At 40.4% G+C, this 23025-nt stretch overlaps 1 protein-coding gene across 1 annotated transcript; it reads right to left on the bottom strand.

The window, feature by feature from the left end:
• Positions 1 to 4355: 4355 nt before the first annotated feature.
• Positions 4356 to 22388, bottom strand: asb7 (ankyrin repeat and SOCS box containing 7). Its single transcript, XM_062419332.1, has 5 exons — positions 22177 to 22388; positions 21334 to 21455; positions 19923 to 20134; positions 16699 to 17304; positions 4356 to 8128 (listed from the first exon to the last, which is right to left on the bottom strand). The coding sequence occupies exons 2-5, from the start codon at positions 21369 to 21371 to the stop codon at positions 7989 to 7991; spliced, it is 996 nt and encodes a 331-aa protein (XP_062275316.1). The 5' UTR covers positions 21372 to 21455; positions 22177 to 22388; the 3' UTR covers positions 4356 to 7988.
• Positions 22389 to 23025: the final 637 nt, after the last annotated feature.

Here is a 23025-nt window from a genome sequence, read left to right as displayed (position 1 = left end):
CATTACACTAAGTGGCCTTGCTGCTGAGGTCCAAGCAGTGGGGTTGGCCTGTGAGGCGAATGACCAGGGGGCTACCACACCTTTTATTGGAGAATGCCCAACAATAGAGATGTGCGTAGGGGGAGTGAAAATGATTGGTTGCTCGATACAGGCTCTAAGGTCACATTGATACAACGAGTGATGGAAACATAGATACTTCTCACAAGTCAAAAAAGGTGGCAACCATAAAAGGCACAAATGGCCTCAACATACCACACTCAGGGTATGCCATCATGAAGGAGTCATGATGTTGAAGGGGTTAAAGCTGTGATTGTGATATATAACTGTTCCACACACTCTTTAATTGTGGGTATGAATGTTATTGGTGCCTGTTGGGATGCTGTTTTTAAACGAGATCAGTTTTCTCTCCCCAGAAGTGGAAGTCCCAGCAGGCCTGGAAGGAAGCTTTTGCTGTCTGCTGGAGGACCACTACAACAGCTGAAGACTGTGATGCACTATGGTGTCATTGAGGTGGGCGTGGTGGAGATTTCAGATCGAGAGAAGGAGTGCCCCAATGAGGAGGTGAGCAAACTAATGAATTCCACAGATTAAACTCAGCAGCAGCAGGTAGAGCTTTGAGCTTCGCTGAAGACGTGGACTATGGTGTTTGGTTTTGATTAGGAAGATTTCAGCAGAACAGATCTGATCCAACACTGCATCCACACTGGAGATGCAGTCTCTTTCAAGGAGAGTGACTGACCGTTACCACCACTCTTGTACAAAGAGATGAAGACACTGCTTGTAGGTATGTTGGAGAAGGGTATAATCCGGCAGAGCTGTAGTTCCTAGGCTACCCCCATAGTTCTAGTGAGGAAGAAAGATTGTAGTTGGCAGTGCTGGGTGGACTACCGAAAACTTAATGCTGTGACTCACAAGGATGCTTTTCCTCTTCCTAGGATTGAGGGGACCCACACCTGCCTTACCAGAGCGGAGTGGTTTGGATGACAGATGGAGATGGATCCTAAAGATCGAGAGAAGGCTGCATTTACTACTCCTTTGGGGCTATTTGAGTATGCATGCCATTGTGGCCTTTGCAATACCCCGGCAACATTTCAGCGGTTAGTGCAAATATCGGACTCTCTCCTTGTCTATTTGGATGATATAATAATATACTCACCTGATTTCTCCTCCCACTTGCTGCAATTGGAACAGGTCTTCTAGAGACTTTGGCTAAGTGTGCTGAAGCTGAGGCTGGATAAATGCAAACTGTTTCATCATCAGGTGAAATTCCTGGGACACAAGGTTGTCAAGACTAGGGTAAGACCAGACAATGAGAAAATCTCTGCTGCCCTGAACTGGCCCACTCCACCACCATACACCAGGTCAGAGCTTTTCTAGGTCTGGTTGGCTATTTGTAGACATTTTGTACCCTGGTTTGTTAAACTGACCCATCCCTTGAATGCCCTGTTGACTGGTATCCCAGCTGAAAGATCACAGACTGTAAGGATACAATGGTCCCCTAAATGTCAGACTGCATTTAAACAGTTAAAGTCTTCCCTGATACAACCCTTGTCCTGGCCTATGTTGATACCTTTTTTACTTTTAACCTCTTCTACCCTAATTTCATTGTACATGTGCAATGACAAATAGATTCTGATTCTGAACCAAGGCCTGGGAGCTGTTTTGGCCCAGTGGCAGGACGGCTATGAACATGTGATAGCATATACCAGCAGAAGCCTGCACCCAACAGAAAATAAACGATGCAAACTACAGTTCCTTTAAATTGCGAGTCCTGGCTTTAAAGTGGGCAATAATTCAAAAATTCAAGGACTGTTTGACTTGGGCAAATTTTACTGTGTACACAGTCAATGACACATTTACAGAGAGCCCAGCTGGGGGCAACAGAACAACACTGGGTCACAACAACTGGCCTCTTTGGATTTTGAGGTGAAATATTATGGTGGTAAAGATAATGTCAATGCCCCCTCCAGTTTTCCAACAAATCCTTCCAAAGGGACAGAAGTGGTTTGTCAGATGGCCCAAGTGACCGATGCAGTAACTCAAATTTCCCAAGCACTTACAGGAGCAAAACTACACATGAAAGATTGGAAAGGTGCACAGAAGGCTGATGCTGACATCCAAATCATGAAGAGGCCTAGCAGGCCAATAAGAAAATCCCTGCCTTCAGGGGCACATCAGTTATTGCAGTAGTGGAAAAGCTCCAACTCATCAAATGTGTGATGCAGAGAAAAGTGATTTACACACTCATGAGATACATCTCTATGCCCTACAGGAAAGTGTCAGGTGCTCTGAAAGAAGTACCATGAAGCTAGGAAGACACAAATGCGGTGCACGTCAGCAGCCAACATTAAAAGAACTGGACTTTGAGTGGACTTCAACACACAGGACTTTGTGGTGCCCTGGTTTAGCCCTTAGTCTCGTTTTTATGAGTACTTGTGATATATTAATATTTTAGCACACTGCATTTTATCTTGGTTTTATAGTTTAGTCTTAAAACATTTCTTTAGCTTAAAATATTTTTACCTTGGGTTTTGAGACTGCTAAACTGTGCAAAAATAAATCATTATTTGGTATTCTGCTCTGGTCTCTGTCTCTGGGTTGCGACATACTGCTCTCCCTTGTTAGAACCTGAAGCCTAGCTTTTGAAAGAAAAACCATTAGAGTTCCTAGGCTCTTACCAACCTTGATGGTGTTGTCAGACAACATTAGCAGGGATCTTAACCTCATATGGGGTCCTTTATATGTTGCTAATCACAAGGTGGACCCAAATGTTTTCTTTTGTTGTGGCCGTAATGACATCTAAAATGTCATCAACTTACAAAGTTGATAGTAAGTCTCTTTTTAGGTCTGGCTTGGTCCCCACTTACTCCAAAGAAAACGATCTGTCCCTTTAGCTGCTAAACATCTAACTATGGTTTTTCCACTACAGAAACTCAATAACCTGTAACCTGAAGCCTCACAGCCATATTTTTTTTGAGGGGGGGGTCATCCTTGTTGTGTTGTGACGATACATTTGTGTGATCTATCACAATCTACAGCACTGCCAACAACCCCATACACCAGTTGGAACTGGATTTAGTATCACCTCCTGAGCTGTAAGTAGGTCAAGAAACAGTGGAAACAAAAGCAAAAGCTGTAATAATGGACATAAATTACATTGTAAATCCTTTTAGTGGTAAAGGGTTATATATATCATCAAAATATTATTATATATATTATTATAAATATTATTACATATAGGTGATATGTACATTGCTTTTGAGTGCTGGTGAATTGTACCAACAAGTCTGAAGTATTATACAATAGACAGACATTGGCAGAGTGAATTATTCTGATGTGGCCTGCAGAAAGACCTCACTTTCCCACATTACATTAACAGGTAACTGACTTTAGAAAAAAATCTAGTCTTACAGAGTTGCATAAATAATTTTTGCATAAAATTGAACATCATGGTTGATATGTGTACATATTTGACTCAGGTGGGACAGTATGGGCTGCTGTATGAGATAGGCATTTAGATATTTTTAGACAGCACACTGAGCTGTACAGACTCTTGACAAAGCTGCTATTGTCCCTACTGTCTGAAGGCTTGCTGGCCCACAGAGGGATGGCATTGTTTTATCATGTAATGCTACCAGTGATCTGTTCAGTGATAGCACCCTATGTTTGGTAAAGTAAGACAGAAGTATTTCACAGCCACTATTAGGTCACCTCAGCTCAACACAGAGTTTGACTGAGTCCCGCTGAGAACAAATGGAGGCGAAAGCAGAAACCACTTCTTTTAAGATAGCATTCCGCAGGGAAAAGAAAGAGAGGGGAAATAAAGACAGAAGAGAAAATGCCTGTTGTAAACTGATATAGAGCTCAGAGAGATGCTTGACTAAGAGCCATTTTCAGATTTCTTCTGTTGCTTTATTTGGTTTTTTGGGGGGGCATGGCTGACCAATCAAATATGTATGAATAAAAAATCTTTCAGCCCCCTGAGCCAAGCAGGCACACACATGTACACAACTATCCTCTGAAAGGTAACACCCTGGCACTATGCCAATGTGAGGGGAATGAATGAACAGGCTCAGTGGCGATGATTATCAGACGAGTTACTTTCCACGTAGGGAAGAAGGGTTAGTACTGTGAGATTACCTTGTTATAATAAATATGCATGTATTTCCTGTATCATTAAAAAAAATCCCCCAAAAAACAACAAAAACCTCAAATTACTAATATCATATTTCCAATAAGTACATAACTTAAAAGTAATGCTACTGTCTAAATAGGGGCAGCCTCTGTCATCGCTGTCCCCTTTAACCTCTCACTGTGAATTCATCACAGAAAAAATGAATTAAAGAAACAGTCAGAAACATTAACTTTAGTTTATTCACATATCTTACTTTTTACATTTGAAAATCTGCATATTCTGTACATTCAGTAGTTAATGGTGTGGAAGACTTACAGCCATTTGATAGCCACCTAAGACATATATGAAGTGTTCCCTGACTGTGACAACCAAAGTCTGCTGAGGAACTGATTGGAGAAAGGCAGTAAATGTGTGACAGACTCATTCACACACAATACAAAACTGCTGCTGCAAAATGGCATCGTATCAAATCCAGAATCAAGTACAGAATGATGGACACTACGGAACACGAAGCAGAAATGAAATGTGTTGGAGAATATTCTGGCAGAATACTGCACTGTCAAAAAATGAGTGAGAAAAGGGAGGGAGCTGCATCCAAATGTACTATTCAAAAGGTACCATTATCACATTTAGAAGTAATAGTCAAATTGATTGGATCGAAGGCATCAGTAAAAATACTCCTGGACTAACATGAAAAAACTAGGTCACGTACTTAAAAACCAGGCCAGTAAAAGCCTAGCTAAACTAACGCCGGGAACACATCGAAGAGCGGCCCAGGGCGAGTTGCCATGCAATCTGTGTAAACTTGCGGCAGATAGCGGCTGGGCGGTGAAGTGCGACAACCGCGAGTCTACATAGAGATTGCGTGGCGACTCGCTGCAGACCGCCTTTCGGTGTGTTCCCGGCGTAACACTCCTGGTTTTGTTATAGTTACATTTCAGTGGCTGTGTCTTTAACAGGACACAGCCTACAGAAGTGTGTCCTTCAAAGTACTGAGGGCCACTAAGCTGAACCTGTGCACCGAACAAGACCAAACGAAGTCAGCTCATCCTTAGCAAAAATCTAAGTTTATCATTAGGTCTCAAATAGCTGACAAAAAGTAGGATATACTTTCAAAGTATATGCGTAAACTTCCAAAGAAGTTTGTGATGACGACCTGGACTCAAATACCTGGTACTGAAACTAAGAAGTTTCCAAATACATTACTATACTTCACAAGGGCACCATTAAACAAATAACAATGAAGAATGCAGTGAATGAAAGCCTCTATAAATTGGGCGATAATAGTGATCTGAAATGTTCACTAAATGTCAGTCTGTTTCAAACTGAACTATATCAGTTGAGGCATGTGTGGTGACCGTTTGGTAAATCTTCTTGTAAAGGGGCATTTAGGAACACAAATGACACACTGGTGTCCTTCACATTCAGACTAATATAGGACAGGTCCTTTTAACCTGGAACATGGTGTTCCATATTGAAAGGCAGACTTTGACAGATGCAGCCTCTGAACAGTGTATCTTCATGGATGTGGTCAGTTATTCAAAATTAAAAATCTATTCAGTGTAACTCTCCTGACCTACACACTCACTCTCAATTGTTCTATGTTGACCCCACTCACTGCCAACTTAGTTTTTTGTGGGAGGGAAAAATGTATTTCTCTCATTTTACCTTCACAGAGCACATTGTGCACTTTTCACAAAACGTCCCAATACAAAGCTGCAGACAATCATGCAAAATGAAATAAGAAAATGACATTAACATGTTAAAGTTGCAGTGTGTAGAATTTAGTTGCATCTAATGGAACAAATCTGTCAGAAATGGAATAAAATCTCCATAAATATGTTTTAATTAGTTAATTCATTTTAATCAACTGAAAATAAAAATGGTTGTGTTTTCATTACCATAGAATGAGCCCTTTATATCTACATGAGGAGTGGGTCCTCTACCAAGGAATCCGCTATGTTGCAACGCCAATGTTTTTATAGTGGCCTGAAACGGACAAACCAAACACTGGCTCTAGAGAGGGACTTTCACAAGTTCTCCTATATGCTTGAAAGGGGGGGCGGGGGGGGGGTTAACGGGTATTCAGTTGCCTCATCACCAGATGCCACTAAATCATACAAATCATTTCATCGATCTTTAATGGAAGTAAACGTTGCTAGAATGGATTTGTGAGTAGACCATTTACAGCACAGCAACAAAGAAAAAAGTATTTTCTGTGGTGTGGGCATTATTTAGACCCCAAATCCTACATTTTATTTGGAATTGTCAAAATGAGAAATTCACAGTATAATCTCCACACAAAGTTACCTGCAAGATATGATGAAATTTCATACATTTCTGCCATAAAATCAAAAAAACACTTGATTCCAAATTATTCTTGTACAACAGAGTATTTGAACTCAGACACACACAAAAGAAATACTTGAGTCACACCAAACAGATCACAATACTTTCCAAACTTTAAATACATTAATACCAGAGATCATTGCTTAAATAAATTCTACAAAAATATCTGTTGAACATGTAACATATTTACATTGACTGTAGCTTGTAGCGATTGTGTGTCAGTGTTACCCAAAACAGGCTTCATTTTTCAGGATTCCATCAACAACTGCTTAAGTAAATGTGGTGCTTTCAGAGCAGAAATCGATCAAAGTGCACTCACTTCAAACTCAAATATACTACATATAGTGTAGAAATGGATAAAGCAACTTTGTTTATAGTTAAGTACTAAAGGATGCTGTTGGTCTTCAGTTGGTAGTATCAAATTATTTCTAACCATCCAAATTCATTTAACTGCAGGTTATATTCTTGCTTGGGTCATGATGACATAAAAATGCATCTGTGCAAGTTCTATGTATGATAACTAAAAAAAAGTAGTTGCCCTAGTAGCTTCAATCAATGTGTGTATCATTTTCAAAGATACACACCCTGATTTTATTACAACACCCAGAAGCAGCCCTAAACTTGAAAATCTTCTTTCACCTGTGTCTACTTTACAATTCAGCTGTTCACTTCAAAAACATCAGCGGTTAGCTAGGAGACGTTAGCATGGACATTTCTGAATTGTCATTTCGCTTTACTTTACTTATGCAGACTGACATTTTAGATTAAGCCCGATTTTGACTATGAACTGGTCACCTCTCAGTCATTTCAGAATTCAATTATAGAGCTAAATTGACATCAGATTGGCTGCTGTTTTTGACATTCAGTTTTAGGGTGGTCAGCACCTGAATGATTGACTATCTGGATGTAAGGTGATCAGACGACTTTTAGCTAGTCAAAGAGGTTAGTAGGCTGTCCCAATGTATGCTATAAAAAGCCGTAAACATGTTTTAATATCAATGGGGTAGTATTTTAACTAATATGGCTACTGTTCATTTTGACTGTGATTTGAAGTTTCAGTTTTTCTTTCTTACTTTCTTTACAATGCAGAACTGCCTTTCTATTTCTGTTTCTGTTTCTATTAGACTCATTGGCATTTATGCACTTGATGACAATCTGACCCGGCATAACATAACTTCATGCACATTTTTACAGTAACAACATAAATGGTAATGCTAACTGTAGTAAATGTTATCTGCAGTCAAATTAGGTTCTTTTCCCCTCAAAAACCAACCTCTGTTCACATGAGATGGATCCATTTCCATTCTTAGGCTACTGCTCCGACAGTAAAAGGCTGAAACCTTCACTTTTAATATGTTGAACTGGACGAACCGAACACACTGTCCTTTAGCATGTGAAGAATCAACCTGTTGAGATTCTTCCAGGCTTAGCATAGTGATTGCATAGTCTTTATAAATGATAGAAGAGTTTTTAGGTGACCTCACCTCTTCTATTGATGTTGCCTTCACACACTATCGAACTTATGTTTTAAATAGTCTTTCATAACCTTTGCAATCGGTAGATCCTCCAAGAATTTCAAGCTTTGGAGGCCAATGCTGTGACGAATTTTTATCCGACACAAGTCTTGTAGACTCCTTGGTTGTCCTGAAAGAAGAAATAGGAACTGTTGTTAATGCCAGAGAGAGAGCTCATGATTACCTCATGACTACATTATAACTACACTGATTATGTTCAAATACTCCCTTTCAAAGTTTTAGTTAGTTTAGAACCAGAGGAACATATGAACTTACCTCAGGAACTAAACTTTGAATTAAATATCCGTGTTGTGCATCCTATTTGCATTTCCACCACATCTGAGGAACCAAGTACATCATGCAAATTCAACCCATGATGAATTAACAAAATGATGACAGCATTTCAAATGGAGTATTAATGACGAAAAACAACCTGTTGTTCTTAGTATTTACTGTTGATGACTAATGTTTGAGTTAATGACTGAATGAATAAATGAATGAATGAATAAGTGGATGAATGAATAAATACATTAATGGGTGAAAAAGGAGAAATTGAGAGGAAACTAAGAGCATCTGTCTCTATAGTAAATCATCAACTGAGTATTTAATGATTTTATTTCTGCTTTAGAACATAATCGACATGTAACAATCGATGTAGGGCTGGGCGATATGAACAAAAATCTAATATCCTGATATAGGTCATTTCATATCTCAATAAGGACATTTATCCCGATATAGCACATATTAATTATTGAATAAACAGTTGGTCCATGGCGCTTTCATTGCACTAATTTAACGTAACGAGTGGTTGTCATCCCCTCAGGTTCTTCACCTTGTTCATTGTGTGTCCTGTTTCAGCACACATGGAGGACTCAGCTCCACCCTCGCTGAACCCATAAGACTATTTTATACAGAGATCCTGCATTATAGCTGTAAAGAAAACCTGTCATTAAACCGCCTTTGCTTTTTTTACCCTGAACCAACCAAACCAGTAAAACCGCTGCTTCAGTATTTGCTTTTACACAGCATGCTGGGTTCCGGATTTTGAGGTGTGATGTGAAGACCATATTCAGCCCAAATCAGGTGCAAGATGCAATTTAGGCTGTCATAGGAATAAGTACAGAGTGTATGCCATATATAAAGATCCCAGAAAAACCTGTATGATGCAACAGCGCTGCAATACATATACGTTTGTTGGGAATAGTCATTTTGTTGTGACTACAGCTTGTTTGTGTGTTGATTCAGTCAAACAAATCCACTTTTTGAATGTGATTAACACTGAAAGGTGTTTAGCTCATTTATATCCTGTGTAGGATTTGAAAAACTGTTCCTCTTTCAGCTGTATAGTTTTCCAACACCCTTCCAAAGGTATTAATCAGTTCCCTAAATCACTGACTACCCACTCTGTTATCAGCTGTATGCAAAAAGTTAAAAGTAAAAATGCCCTTGATTCCAGGAAGTGATATGTGTGGGTGTTACCAGTCTAATGTGGGTAGAGTGACTCCTTTGCTGTGGACACGTCTCTCCCTCCAATACAGAGAATGCAGATCAGATAGATGGTAAATGATAGCACAGCTCCAGGACAGTTTACTGTCTCCATAGAATCATGAAGCTTAAAAGGTGTACCATTCCATTCACTTTCATTGTATTGGGGTGGCAGCACAAGTCTCAAAACCTCTACACACTACATGCATGTCTCCATGGCAGTGCAGTATGCATTTTTATGATTTAACTGAACTTGCCTGTTGAAATTAACAGCAAATTGTTCAAAGAACTGGTACATTTCTTTGCATAAAATAAAAGTGTATTTGGTAAATATATTCTATGAATAAATCATTAAACACAAAGCCCAAACACCAGGAGAGCTACTATTATGCCTTTTCCATTTGCAGGAACTTTTGGGAGCAAAATGTAACATGGATCTATCATCACAGGTTCTGCTAGCCAAAAACCATTCGCAAATGCAAATTATTGTGGAACCACTTCAACATGGCCACTAGAGCTGATGGTTGGCACTCCAAGTCCAGGCTTGTGATCCCACTGGGTGTGTTTCAGAAGCGAAGAAGTGGCTCTCTGCTCTGCTGCGCTTAAAATATGCATTTAGGGCCTGATTTAGTAAAGGTTTGCGTGTGTAAAAACGTGAGCAAACTTGACATCACCTGCAAAAAATGTGCAAGCTGATCTACTAACGCAGTGCTCTGAGGCTTGCATCTCCCAACTATGCAAGATAATATGTGCTGTCTGTTTAGTACGTTTGCCAAAATGAATATGATGAGACGTTTTAACCCCAGTGTGCAAAATACAGGGAGGAGAAAATGCAAATATGTTATTTAGCACACGCATTGTGATTTACCAAACCTGAAGGTAATTTTGCTGACGCTAACTGCGTCTATAAATAATACCTTTGAAGGACAGGTATTAACCTGCTGTACACTGCGCACTAGGGATGGGAAGATAAACCGATTTGTATCGATACGCGTGGGCGCGATGCAAGTGTATCGGTAGAGCAGTCGTGAATAGACGTAATTTTGGGATGAAATCGAGATGCATCGGTTTTTACGTCCGTGCATCGATAAAATCTGATCCATTTAATTATTAAATGTTTTATGCCTTTTTTTTTAGAAATATGACCCTCACAATAATTTCATATTTTGGACTATTCCTCCTACGTTACAGAGCAGATGTCGGCTGCTTCAGAGCAGTATAGGTGAGGGGTATGTCACAACATACTCCTGCATGCGTTGAGGATGGCGGAGGCAGAACAAAGACACATACCAGCAAACTATGAATCTAAGGTTTGGAAACACTACTGGTTTTACAAGAGAGACAATTTAACAAATCAAATGCAATTTGCAATATGTGCCACGCTGCAGCACTACTAACTTTATTACACACCTGAGACAGTGACATGGTGTGAACGAGGAGGCGTCTTAGAGCTTAATATATTAGTTAACCTCTTCCACTAGAACCTGATCACATTTCTGCTCGTCCAAACTCTCCATTAAGACACAAAACCCTCATTTAAATACTGCTGTCTCCACCCTGTTGCATCTGTTTTCATTTACTCAGTTATTCTTAGTAGATCCCCCGCAAAACGCACGCAAACTAAACATGCAATCTATTGCACTGTGCACTTTATTTGGGATCTTAGTAAATCAGGCCCATAGTGTATTTTTAAATGGAAGTGAAGCTGCACAGAGCAGATCGAGCTGGGCAGGAGATCAGAGACAGAAACAGCATAGTCAATTTTTCAAAATTAGACACCCTGTGCAGATTCCCGATTGCATTTCAACAACCAACACGATTAAAACTGACAAATAATGAAACCACTTAACTACATAACCTTGACCTAGTAGACTGAATGAAATAGAAGCACAAAAATCAAATAAACAAAATCGGACTCTTTAGTTGTGATGCTATTGCAGTAATTACTGTATTAACAGTGCAACTTAATCTAAAAGGCAGATGGCTTGCCCAGAGTTGATACACTGAGCTTGTAAAACACTCCCAGTGGTGCCACATGGAGGCCAGAACAAAACTATATCGGAACCAAAACACGACACACATGCAACTAGTAACATCCTGAATAAACAGGTAACAGGTACTTTCAGGGGTTGAGGGCAGTGTTGTTGATCCTGATTGGTCAAGGAGAGAAAAAAAAAACTGTGGTTCTATTTGTTTGTCTCCATTCTCGACACTGAGCAGCTTATCCCAGCCCCAGCAGTGATCTGGATACAAACCTGTATCTCATGTTCATGTAAACAAGAAAATCAATGACAATTTTACTTTTGCCTACGAGACAGAGCCTACAATGATGTTGGGCCTGGACTTTACTGACACATGGCCTATTGTGTCCCTTTAAGGCCTAGATGAAAGGACCAAAGCCTGCTCTGAATTGTCTTCAGCCCTCGAACAAAGGAAAGAGTGCCAAAGGGGCTCCCTGCCCCCTTCTTTCCTTGGACTAGGGTCAAATCACCCTAGAAATCAAAATCCCATAATCTATCGGTCCTAGTCCCTGATTGACTTTGAGACACCCGTCATCACCCGTTGACGTCATCGAAATCTTTAAAATGGGGACCCGCTAGTAACGCCTTGCCTTTACCAGTCAACCAGCGAACGAGACACTGGCTCCATTAGCGACTGGCTTAAAAAGTTATCCTTACACGTGTATTCCTCCCGCCCACCTTTGCACCGAAGCTTCAACTAGCTGGACAAGAGAAGAGACTTTCCGCATGCACCTGAAACACACCTTTCACTGGATCCGAGAGAGCCCGCGACCAAACGCCGCTCTAAAATACCTGCAGAAGAGAGGAAAATATGGTTTCCTCTGGTCGACGTCAAGCCCTCCACCTGTATGTTGACAAGACTGATTCTTCCGCCCTCGAAAGCCAAAATCAGCGCCTGTTAGCCCGAAGGATCGGGACGCTTGAGGACAGCGTCGGATTTTCCCTAACAGACCTTGAACGCCACACCGCTCACATCAAGCCCTATCTTACAGTAAGAGGTTTTCGTCTGGGCAGAGTTATTAGTGTGTGTATAATACTAGTTTAGTATTATTTTATATTGCTGTTTAAGCTTGTGTTTGGGACCATCGCATCCCTGTTTGATGACTCCGAGGTGTCTGTTTACAGTTGTTGCCATAGAGATATGCTGAACTGTATCTGTTAGCCCACCAGGGCGTGTGTTTAATGTGTCCATGGAGGTTAAGAGACCAGATAAAGCAGCCATAGACCTCGCTGTGGCTCACAAATATCTGTGGACAGACCAGCCACTGCATTTCCTTTACAATCACGTCTCTATCTTTGTAAGCAACTTAGCTGCCTGTGGGTTAACGCCATCTTGAGCACGAGGAATAACAGCTTTGTTAGCCAGCATCAGGTAACACGTGTACACAGCCTCCACGCTGTGTGCATGTTTATGTGAACAAAGCTAGCAATTCTCTCTCTGATCACCATCTTCCCTGCTTCTCTTTCTCTTATTCTTCTCTTCTTACGAACCACGCACACACACGAACACATTCACATCCCACATCACACAGCTGTTGGTGAGAAAACACAGGCTAAGCTACATGCTAAGTAGCCTGAGCCACGTGTGTTGCTGCCAAGCCGGTGTGTTTGGGAGCATCGACCACGAGTCGGCTCCATTGTGCCATTTTTGTCCAGCGGAAAAATTCTCTTGCAGAGTCCGCAAGAAAAGAGAGCCAAATCGCTGCCAGTATATAAAAATGGCGGGTTGGATTCTTGTGTCGGACATCGTGCTCATGACTCTTCCAGTGAAGACACTCAATCAGTGGCCGGCAGTCTGTTGACGTAACAATTGAGTATCGACTCAGCTCACTTGGAACCTCGCCAGAGCAGTTACCAAAAAAAAGCACCAGTTTTGAGGTACTATCCCTATCCACCTGTACATAATGATTCACACCCTTTGCTATGAGACTCAAAATTGAGCTCAGGTACATCCTGTTTCCACTGATCATCCTTGACATGTTTCTACAACTTGATTGGTGCCCACCTGTAGTAAATTCAATTGATTGGACATGATTTGGAAAGGTACACACCTGTCTATATAAGGTCCCACTGTTGACAGTGCATGTCAGAGCAGAAACCAAGACATGAAGTCAAAGGAATGGTCTGTAGACCTCCGAGGCAGGATTGTATCGAGGCACAGATCTGGGGAAGGGTACAAAAACATTTCTGCAGCATTGAAGGTTCCGAAGAGCACAGTGGTCTCCATCATTCGTAAATGGAAGAAGTTTGGAACCACCAAGACTCTTCCTAGAGCTGGCCACCCAGCCAAACTGAGCAATCGGGGGAGAAGGGCCTTGGTCAGGGAGGTGACCAAGAACCCGATGGTCCCTCTGACAGAGCTCCAGAGTTCCTCTGTGGAGATGAGAGAACCTTCTAGAAGGACAACCATCTCTGCAGCTCTCCACCAATCAGGCCTTTATGGTAGAGTGGCCAGCCCTAACCCTAACCCTCTATTCAGTAAAAGGCACATGACAGCCCGCTTAGAGTTTGCCAGAAGGCACCTAAAGGACTCTCAGACCATAAGAAACAAGATTCTCTGGTCTGATGAAACCAAGATTGAACTCTTTGGCCTGAATGCTAAACGTCACGTCTGGAGGAAACCAGGCACCTCTCATCAGCTGGCTAATACCATCCCTACAGTGAAGCATGGTGGTGGCAGCATCATCCTGTAGGGATGTTTTCAGCGGCAGGAACTGGGAGACTAGTCAGGATAGAGGGAAAGATGAACGGAGCAAAGTACAGTACAGTATCCTTGATGAAAACCTGCTTCAGAGCGCTCAGGACCTCAGACTGGGGCAAAGGTTTACCTTCCAACAGGACAACGACCCTAAGCACACAGCCAAGACAACCAAGGAGTGGCTTTGGGACAAGTCTGTGAATGTCCTTGAGTGGCCCAGCCAGAGCCCAGACTTGAACCCGATTAAACATCTCTAGAAAAAGACCTGAAAATAGCTGTGCAGCGACGCTCCCCATCTAACCTGACAGAGCTTGAGAGGATCTGCAGAATACAGGTGTGCCAAGCTTGTAGCTTAATACCCACGAAGACTTGAGGCTGTAATCGCTGCCAAGGGTGCCTCAACTAAGTACTGAGTAAAGGGTGTGAATACTTATGTACATGCAATATTTCAGTTTTTTATTTTTAATACATTTGCAAAAAATTCAAAAAAACCTCTTTCGCTTTGTCATTATGGGGTGTTGTGTGTAGATTGATTGGAGAGAAAAAAAAGGAATTTAATCAATTTTGGAATAAAGCTGTAACATAACAAAATGTGAGGAAAGTGAAGGGGTGTGCACACTTTCCGGATGCACTGTATAATGTCCCACCCTGTAAAACACCTGGGTTGTATTGCACGTATTGATGTTCCTGTAGGACAATAAACTGAACTGTCATACAAGATAATTCAGATAATACTTGAAGTTGGACCCTTTACATGGAGACAGATGTACATACAGCTGCATCTGAGATGAGAAGAAACTACACGGAGCAGCACTGATGTGTGTGTGTAGCAGTGGTGAAAAGAGCTGGGTGCCAGTCACTCTGTGTGGGACAAGCCTTTCCTGGCAGATGGGTTAATCCAGGAGGTGGCGGTGTAATCTATAACCAGCTAGATATGCGATCTGGCTGATGGTTTGAAGTCTCTGAAAGGACTTGTCTAAATCAGTGCACAACTCTTTGATATCTTTGATATCAAAGTTCAGGGGGCAGTGGAGGAATGCAGCCATTGTTCCTTCTAAATCATAATGCTTCAGGTAATGTGCTTATCTTTCCCTCCAACCTGGGATTGTTCTGCCACTGAACACTGGTCTTTATAACCTTGTGTTGGCAAGCAGCCCTCTTTCACTCTATACATTTTCTCAGTCTTTTCCCCCTCTCAGCTTACAATAAAATGCATCACTTTTCTACAAAACTTCCCAACGTCTTTGACAGATTTCCTTTCATGGTTAAGGGCAATAACTTTTCACTGTGCCACATTGGCTGGTATCCATATTTTCAAATACAGTGTTAACTTCACATACAAAGCTCACATTTGTTCACAACAAATACACAAGGATACCTATTTCTCTATCACAATACATCTTGCATTTGAATAAAGGGCTGTGTCCCACACAATTTGAATCAGCAAATGAAAATGTGTTGATACAAGTACTTTCATGACCTTTGTCTTATGGAAAGAAGTATGGAGATAGTACACGTCAGATGCATCAAGCTATGGTGTCAGGTTTAGACTGGAGGTTAAATGAAGCAACCATTCACAGAGGAAGAATAAGTCAAATAAGGCATAAATTAGGCTATAGACAGGATTTTTTAAAGAGCAATAACATGAAGAAGTTAGTCTGACGCTAAAAATCATTTTCTTCTTTATAAATGCAGCAATTTAGTCTCTAGTTGAATGCAAATCATAATGTTCGGATGTAATATTTTGCAAGAGAAAAAAAAATCAACATAACGTCCCAGATTCAGCCAAATGTTCCATGTTCAACTCCAGTAAAATAACTGCAAAACAGCCAATACTCAACTTTTGGATGGCAAGATTTATATTTATATCTTTCTTCTGGGTTTTTGTATCAATCAAGTGAATGTTTCTATTTTTTTCTACCATCACACTATTACTTCAAAAACGTTTTGCGTGAATGAAAACTTGGAATTGACCCACTAGCTCACTGCTTAATAATCACCATTTCAGCCTAAAAATGATAGTAAGGCCAATATCATTACCTAAAGTATTAGTAAACACAGAAAGCTGTGAATGAATAGTTATATATTAATTATATAAACTGCAGCATTGTCACACTCAACTTCAGATGCTATCAAATTAATTAGTGTAAAAACATCATTTTTGTCCTTATTTGAGTTTCCAACCAGGAAAGGATGATTGGTCAATTAATCAATCACTTGATTTAATGAAGAATTAATAGCTAAAATAATTTCACAATAATACCAACATTTACTGATTACAACTTTTCAAATGTGCTGCTTTTCTGTGGTTCACATTATTTAAATTCAATACCTGAGAATTTCATAAATGTTGGTCAGATAAAATGCATCATTATACTTATATATATATTATATTCTTCAATTTTTTGACTAAATTCAAATAATCAGTGATGGGTGGGAACAGGAAACTACATGAAATGCTGTAGGACTTTCTTGTGTAGTGTGTGTTAGACTTACTGGTGACCTCCTGCAGGAAGTCCAGACAGGGCCGGCTGATTCCAGACATACTAACAGATACAGCTAACGGTGTCTGGCCCTCGTAATTCCTGGTGTTGGTATCAGCCCCGTATGTGTAAAGCATCTGGGCGCACAACACATCATCCCTGAGGGCTGAGAGATGCAGGGGAGTCTGGCCGTCTTCAAGACGTCCAAGATTAGTGTCTGCACCCCTTTGCAGAAACATGCGGCAGTATGAGTGATTGCCTTTGATGACAGCATACCGCAGCAGGAACCCATTTTGAATGTCAATGTTGGCGCTGTGGTCCAAGAGGATCCGTACACAACTGGATCGCTCACGGATGATGGCTAGCTGTAGTGGTGTGGTCCCTTTGTCACTCAATGGGTCCACCTCGGCCCTGAACTCGAGGAGGAGGCGTACAAATGAGTCTCTACCGTAATGGGCAGCCACATGGAGTGGTGTCCAGCCATCGTTGCTTTTTGCATTGATAATGTCACTGCGAAACTCAGATTCCAGCATCAGACGGGCAATGCGTGCTCTGCCATGCATAGCAGCATAGTGAAGTGCTGTAAAGCCACCAATAAAGTCCTTTACTGTGGGGTCAGCTGTGGAAGGGAGAGTGGAAATGAGAGTAAAGTCAAAAACAGCAGGAGCAGTTTTGTGAAGGTGTGATCTGAGATCAAGCTGGGACTAAAGTCAAATCAGTTTTTACTTATATGGTCCAATACAACAAATCAACCTCAAGAGGTTTTACAATCTATACAGCAAGCAAAATCCTCTACTTTGAAACATTTCATTTGAATAAGGAAAAAAACTAAACATTTTTTCTCTACAGTACTACACCCTAATCTGCCTCAAAGAACTGCTTCGCCACTTCCCACTAGTTGTCCTGACATACAGTGCCCTCTAGCTGTCATTATACACCATTACAGTCACAAAATTCTGACAAATACAGTTCAATGGACTTGAGACACATCTAGACAAGTTAACAATGTCAAACCTTCAAACTGTAACTGCTCAATCAATTTCAAATGGGAATGGATACAGAGTGTAAGCTTTCAGAAAGCCGTAATGGATTTCTTAGTTTCACAGCTGATTTAAATGTCAGCCCTGACAACAGCATTTGTAGAGACACCAGTGAAAAATACATTTTGGAAGTTTGTGTGCCTGCATTACACAGTGAGCACTTGGCTGGTCAGCATAGATGGGCTTGACCTCTGCTTCACTTACAACCTGCAATATTTTCAAATGAACAATATATCATATGCCGTGTAATATGCAAAGAATCACTTAAAGTGATGAACCCACAGAGAACTGTCACCAAATCTGCAGTTCTCCTCAGCTCTACAGAACTTAATAACCTCTTTCAGCTCATTGTTTTGGTGTGATTGCCAGAACTGTGAAGTGTTTTGGTTCGATCTCCCAGTGTGGTTAACAGAAACAGCAGTCTATTTTCAGTGAAAACTCTGTATAGAGTGAAATACAGAGATATTGATCTTGCTAAGAGGCTTTACCAGACTCATTTGGCATGGGCTTCAATGTAATGGATGTAGATTTATATGTAAGAGTCCTGCACTCCAGCTTTAACTAGGGAAGTGCCAAAATAATTTTCACACATACTCACTTGTATTTCACTTGTATATAAAGTGGTTGTTGTAAAGGAGAGCAGCACTGCTACACTAGCAGGCTGAAGTAGACAAAACACAGCAGAGTACATTCTGAAAGAATCAGCATTTGATCAGCTGTATTTCAGCTGAAACTGATTCTTAAAAATATGATGGATTGGCTCGGGACATTTCCTCTACGTGTTAGGCATTTTTAAGCACTTTAAGTTTGGACACCCTCAGAGGAATAACATATCTTCAGAAAACATTAATGGATAGATACTTTTTATGTCATAAGTTGAAGGAAAAAAAAAACATCATTATGGTATGTGAAAATGTTTGGACACCCTATATAGACAGTACTTAGTAACACACCCTCTGGCTGGCAGATATCACGGCTTGAAAACTGTTTTTGTAAGCAGCTAAAAGTCTTCCAGTTATTATATTTGGGATTTCCATTCTTCCTTGCAAAAGGCTTCTAGTTCTACTAAATTCTCAGGCCGTCTTGCATGCACAGCTCTTTTAAGATCTACCAACAGATCTTTAATTATGTTTAAGTTGGGGGGCCAAAACCTGCAGTTTGAGTCTCTTAAGGTAGTTCATGGAGGTATATTTAGGATCATTATCCTGTTTTAAAAGCCATCCTGCTTTCGGCTTTTTTTACAGACGGTAGGATGTCTCCTTCCAGAATGTGCTAATATTTAGTGGAATCCATTCTTCCTTCCACCCATGCCATGTTTCCTGTGCCAATGGCTGCAACACAAAGCATGAAAGACCCACCCGCATGCTTAAACAAAGCTTTGCCGTTTGTGGCCAAAGAGTTATATTTCAACTTCAGAATCACAGCACCAAAATCCATCAGACTTGTGTAGATGTGCATTGCATACTTCTGATGTTGGATTTTCTGAGGATGTAGGTAAGGTTTTCTTCTATTGTCTCTTTCATGATGAGCTTGTTTGCACAAGCATTGCTGCACAGTGGAATGGTGCAACACCACTTCTGTGTCTCCAAAATCTTCCTAAAGGTTTTTTGCAGTCAAATGACCAGCTTATTTTCTTGATCTTCTAGATATTATCTTGACCTCCACAGTTGATCTAAATTGACATTTTTGAGAACTGCCCTTAGGCCTAACGAGTTCGGAGACCTTGTAAAATGAATCTGAGACTGCAGAACCCTTAGGGTGCTCAAATTGTTGAACGACACAATGATGCATTTTTTTTTTCATTTTATGACTTAAAAAGTAACTATGCATTAATGCTTGCAGAAAATATTGTTTTTTTCCACAGTCTAGAGAGCTTGTGTTTACATCTCTTTATAAAAAAATAAAATAAAATAAAAATCACCTAAATGTTACCTGTCAAGGGCTGCCCAAACCATTGCATACAACTGTTAGGGCCCTATTAACTTGCCAGGTAAATACCTTATATGTACTTTTTAACCTGAATGACTAATAACTAACTAAATGAGTAATATGTCTCTTCCAACAGAATAATGGCCAGTAGAGTTAGGACAAGATGTCATGGCATAATAGCTACACCAAATCCTAGACTTAAAAAATGCAGCCAACACCAGCAGCAAGAAAAAAAAATAAAGAAGGAAATAAAAACAAAATCTCAGACCTCCATGCTCCAGAAATACTCGAACACATCTCTCTTTTCCTTTGGCAGCAGAGAAGTGGAGCAGCGTCCAGCCGTTGGCATCGCGGATTTTAGGTGAGTACCCTTGCTCCAGCATTCTCCTGACAGTGCAGACATCTCCCGCTGCCACTGCAGCCTGGATCTGCAGCTCCTCATGAAGCTCAGGGTTCCTTCTGCAGTGATGGTTCAGCATCCTGTCACATGTTGGAATGGGAATGTTCATCTGTACCTAATCACTGTTAGGAAAAATTGATGAATGCATTCTCTATGTCTTGGAGAACCAAGTGGGTATGTGCTCAAGTGAAGTTTCTGACTTTCCTGCCAAGAGCCGGTGACCTATACACACTGAATGTAATATACAGGTTTCAAATACATGTCAGGGCTAATGGTATCTCAGACTGAATACTGCATAATGCATATGTGGTGGACAGTTGCTCAGATAATGAAGCAATGAAAAAGAAGTCAGCACTATGTTTAGTGTTTTTCCATCATAGATCTTTGTCAGGTATTGAACATCATATATTAAATGGCATATTTACACTCAATATGGAGCAATGTAGCCTACAGTTTATTTTATCATTTGGTCTAGTTGCACTTTTGACTATCACCAAAAAAAATGTCATACTATACTGATCAGAACTCCATATACATCATGGCAGTTACTTGTATAATACAGAAGAAAATATTCTTTGAGTGACATGCTAGATGTTGCATGGCCTGTGTAAACAGCTGTATTGATTAGAATAGAAGCACACCTGTTCTGTCAGACATGTGTGGGATGGATGACAAAAAACGCTACAGTAGTGCCTCCTGTAAAGACAAGCTTTAAAGCGAAAATTATACTTTTCCTTTTGCATAACTGTGTGTGTCTTTGTGAGGTAAATGTTGTCATCTGCTCACATCCACAAAAGGTCAATGTGTTATTTTCTATCATTTTCTGACATTTCACAAACAAAACAACTTAATAACTTAATCATGTAAATAATCAATTAATGAATAATGAAAATAATTGTTAGCTGCAGCCTTCCTTTAAACAGAACCTCAGACAGTCTTTAGGTGTGGGTTTGTTCATTTAAAACCATTGGTGTACTTCACATAGTGTGAGTCTGACATTTTCAGTGCGTTTGTGCCTTTAAATACCAAATCCTAGGATGCAGCAATGTGAGTTTCTGAGACCATTACCATGGTAACCCTAACCCTAACCCTAACCACATGACATTGTTCCATATACATCATGTTTAAATCTGATTTAACCCACAGCTAAACTAATGACAGAGCAACAGGGACTCTTAAGTGAGAAGTGAGAGGCATTCATTATTTAGTTGTTTAACATTGGAATACTTGTTGACCACTGTCAAGTGGAAGCAAAGTAGAATAAAAACCAAAGGTTTACCTTTTGACAAGCTGAAGAGATGGGCTTCTCTTAGTCATATCGGAGCTGCACCTACAGCTGCACTGTCAGGATGGTTAAAAGGACTGAGAATGTGCTCTGCTTGGACTCTTCAATTCTTTTTCCTGCAACATACACACAACATTTTAGCAAATCAGCAATGAATACAAGAATCTGTCAAACAGAATGATTAAATGTCGATCTTTACTTAATGTACACAGCTAGCAGAACAAGCTGTTATGGACTTGTTATGGAAGTATTAACTACTAATAACGTTAACTGACAAAAATGTCAAAGGTGAGGACTGGGAATGCTATAAATTTACAAGTGGCTTATACGAAATAGCTGAAGATTAAAGTGAGCTAACGCCTCGTTATGAAAACCAAATGACTTGCTGGATATCCATAAAGGCAGAGAAACACACTTGCGACTCGAAACACCAATGTTTATAGTTAGCTTAGCCGGCTGATGAAAAACAATGGACAATAGAATGGCTTTGTTTGCTAACAAATCCAACAATGCAAACCATGCACAAGTAAGTAATAACGAAGACTTCAAAAAGCCGATGGAGGCAGACGGACAAATTAAGATCATTCATTTCACACATTGCAGAAAATGAAATGAATGCAAGATTTTTTTTCATGTTTATCCCAGACTATTAGCTAACGCTAGTTAGCCAGCAAGCTAACCAACTAACTAGCCCCAGCTCTCTAGCTTGTGTTGACTTTGTGTATTTACCGAGTTGGGTAGAGATATGCCCAATAAACTGTCTGCATTGATACTAGAGTTCTCTCTACATACTTACTGGCAAACACAGCACATTGATAGTATAAAACAAAGACTTACTTGACAGACGCTGAGCCTACGTTTAACTTAGCCAATCAGCTTCCAAACGGGAAGAATCGGAGCTGTCAAAGCTGCATAATGCTCTCCCTTCCAACTCAAACACAACACTAAAAAGCAATGTTGTCTATTAAGACGTCCCTAAATGTCTGTTTCAACAGCGCCGAGCATCATTTCACTGTTAAACTATCAGCTCAAACAACAAAGTCTCTGTGTGATCATCAGTGACCCCAGTAGCAAAAACAATACGACTTCCGGCTTTCACCCTTCAGAATGAAAGCACCATTTCCACTAATCTAAATTGACTACAGAAAAATGTAATTTGTGAAAGATTACTTTAGGCTCACAATATATTTTTTAGTATAGGCGTAATAAAACATTTTGTAATAAAAAACAAAAAAAGAGTTTTCTCCAGTTAAAATGTAGCAAAACTGAATCTCTCCTTATTGGAACTCAGTCATCCCCTATACTGTACCTCATCTCCCCTTTAAAGGCCATGACGTCCCCTTTTCTTTCTCAGTCACTAAACTAGAGGTAGAAGGGAAGAAGACGAATAAAAATAATAATTATTTTATTTAGCAGTAGACAGACAGGGAACATGGGTGTGTGTGTGTGTGTGACATGCAGCAAAGGTCCTCCGACCAGGATTTGAACCGGGGTCGGCTGCGTATGTGGCATGCGCTCTAACCACTCGACCACCTGCGGGCCCATAACAATATTTAAAAAGAAAATAGTACTAAAACTAATAGGAAGGGGAAACACTTAATACACACAAGACATTCCACATGCTGTCGTCATTATTGCACAATGTCCCTTAATATTGCACAGGAAAAGTGTTATTGCAACTGTACA

This window comes from Scomber scombrus, chromosome 1 (genome assembly GCF_963691925.1).
Source record: "Scomber scombrus chromosome 1, fScoSco1.1, whole genome shotgun sequence".
Taxonomy (NCBI): domain Eukaryota; kingdom Metazoa; phylum Chordata; class Actinopteri; order Scombriformes; family Scombridae; genus Scomber; species Scomber scombrus.
Note: the sequence above shows the minus strand (reverse complement) of the source record. Positions and strands in the feature narration are given on the sequence as shown.

Bases quoted from the DNA above. Each gene is read 5' to 3' on its own strand.
- asb7 (XM_062419332.1), bottom strand. From the start codon at position 21,371: ATGACTAAGAGAAGCCCATCTCTTCAGCTTGTCAAAAG. The intron at 17,305-19,922 runs GTCTGAGATTTT...TCCCTTCCACAG, and splicing joins AGTATTTCTGGAGCATGGAG to CTGACCCCACAGTAAAGGAC. The intron at 8,129-16,698 runs GTAAGTCTAACA...TTCTTCTTTCAG, and splicing joins CTTCCTGCAGGAGGTCACCA to GACAACCAAGGAGTCTACAA.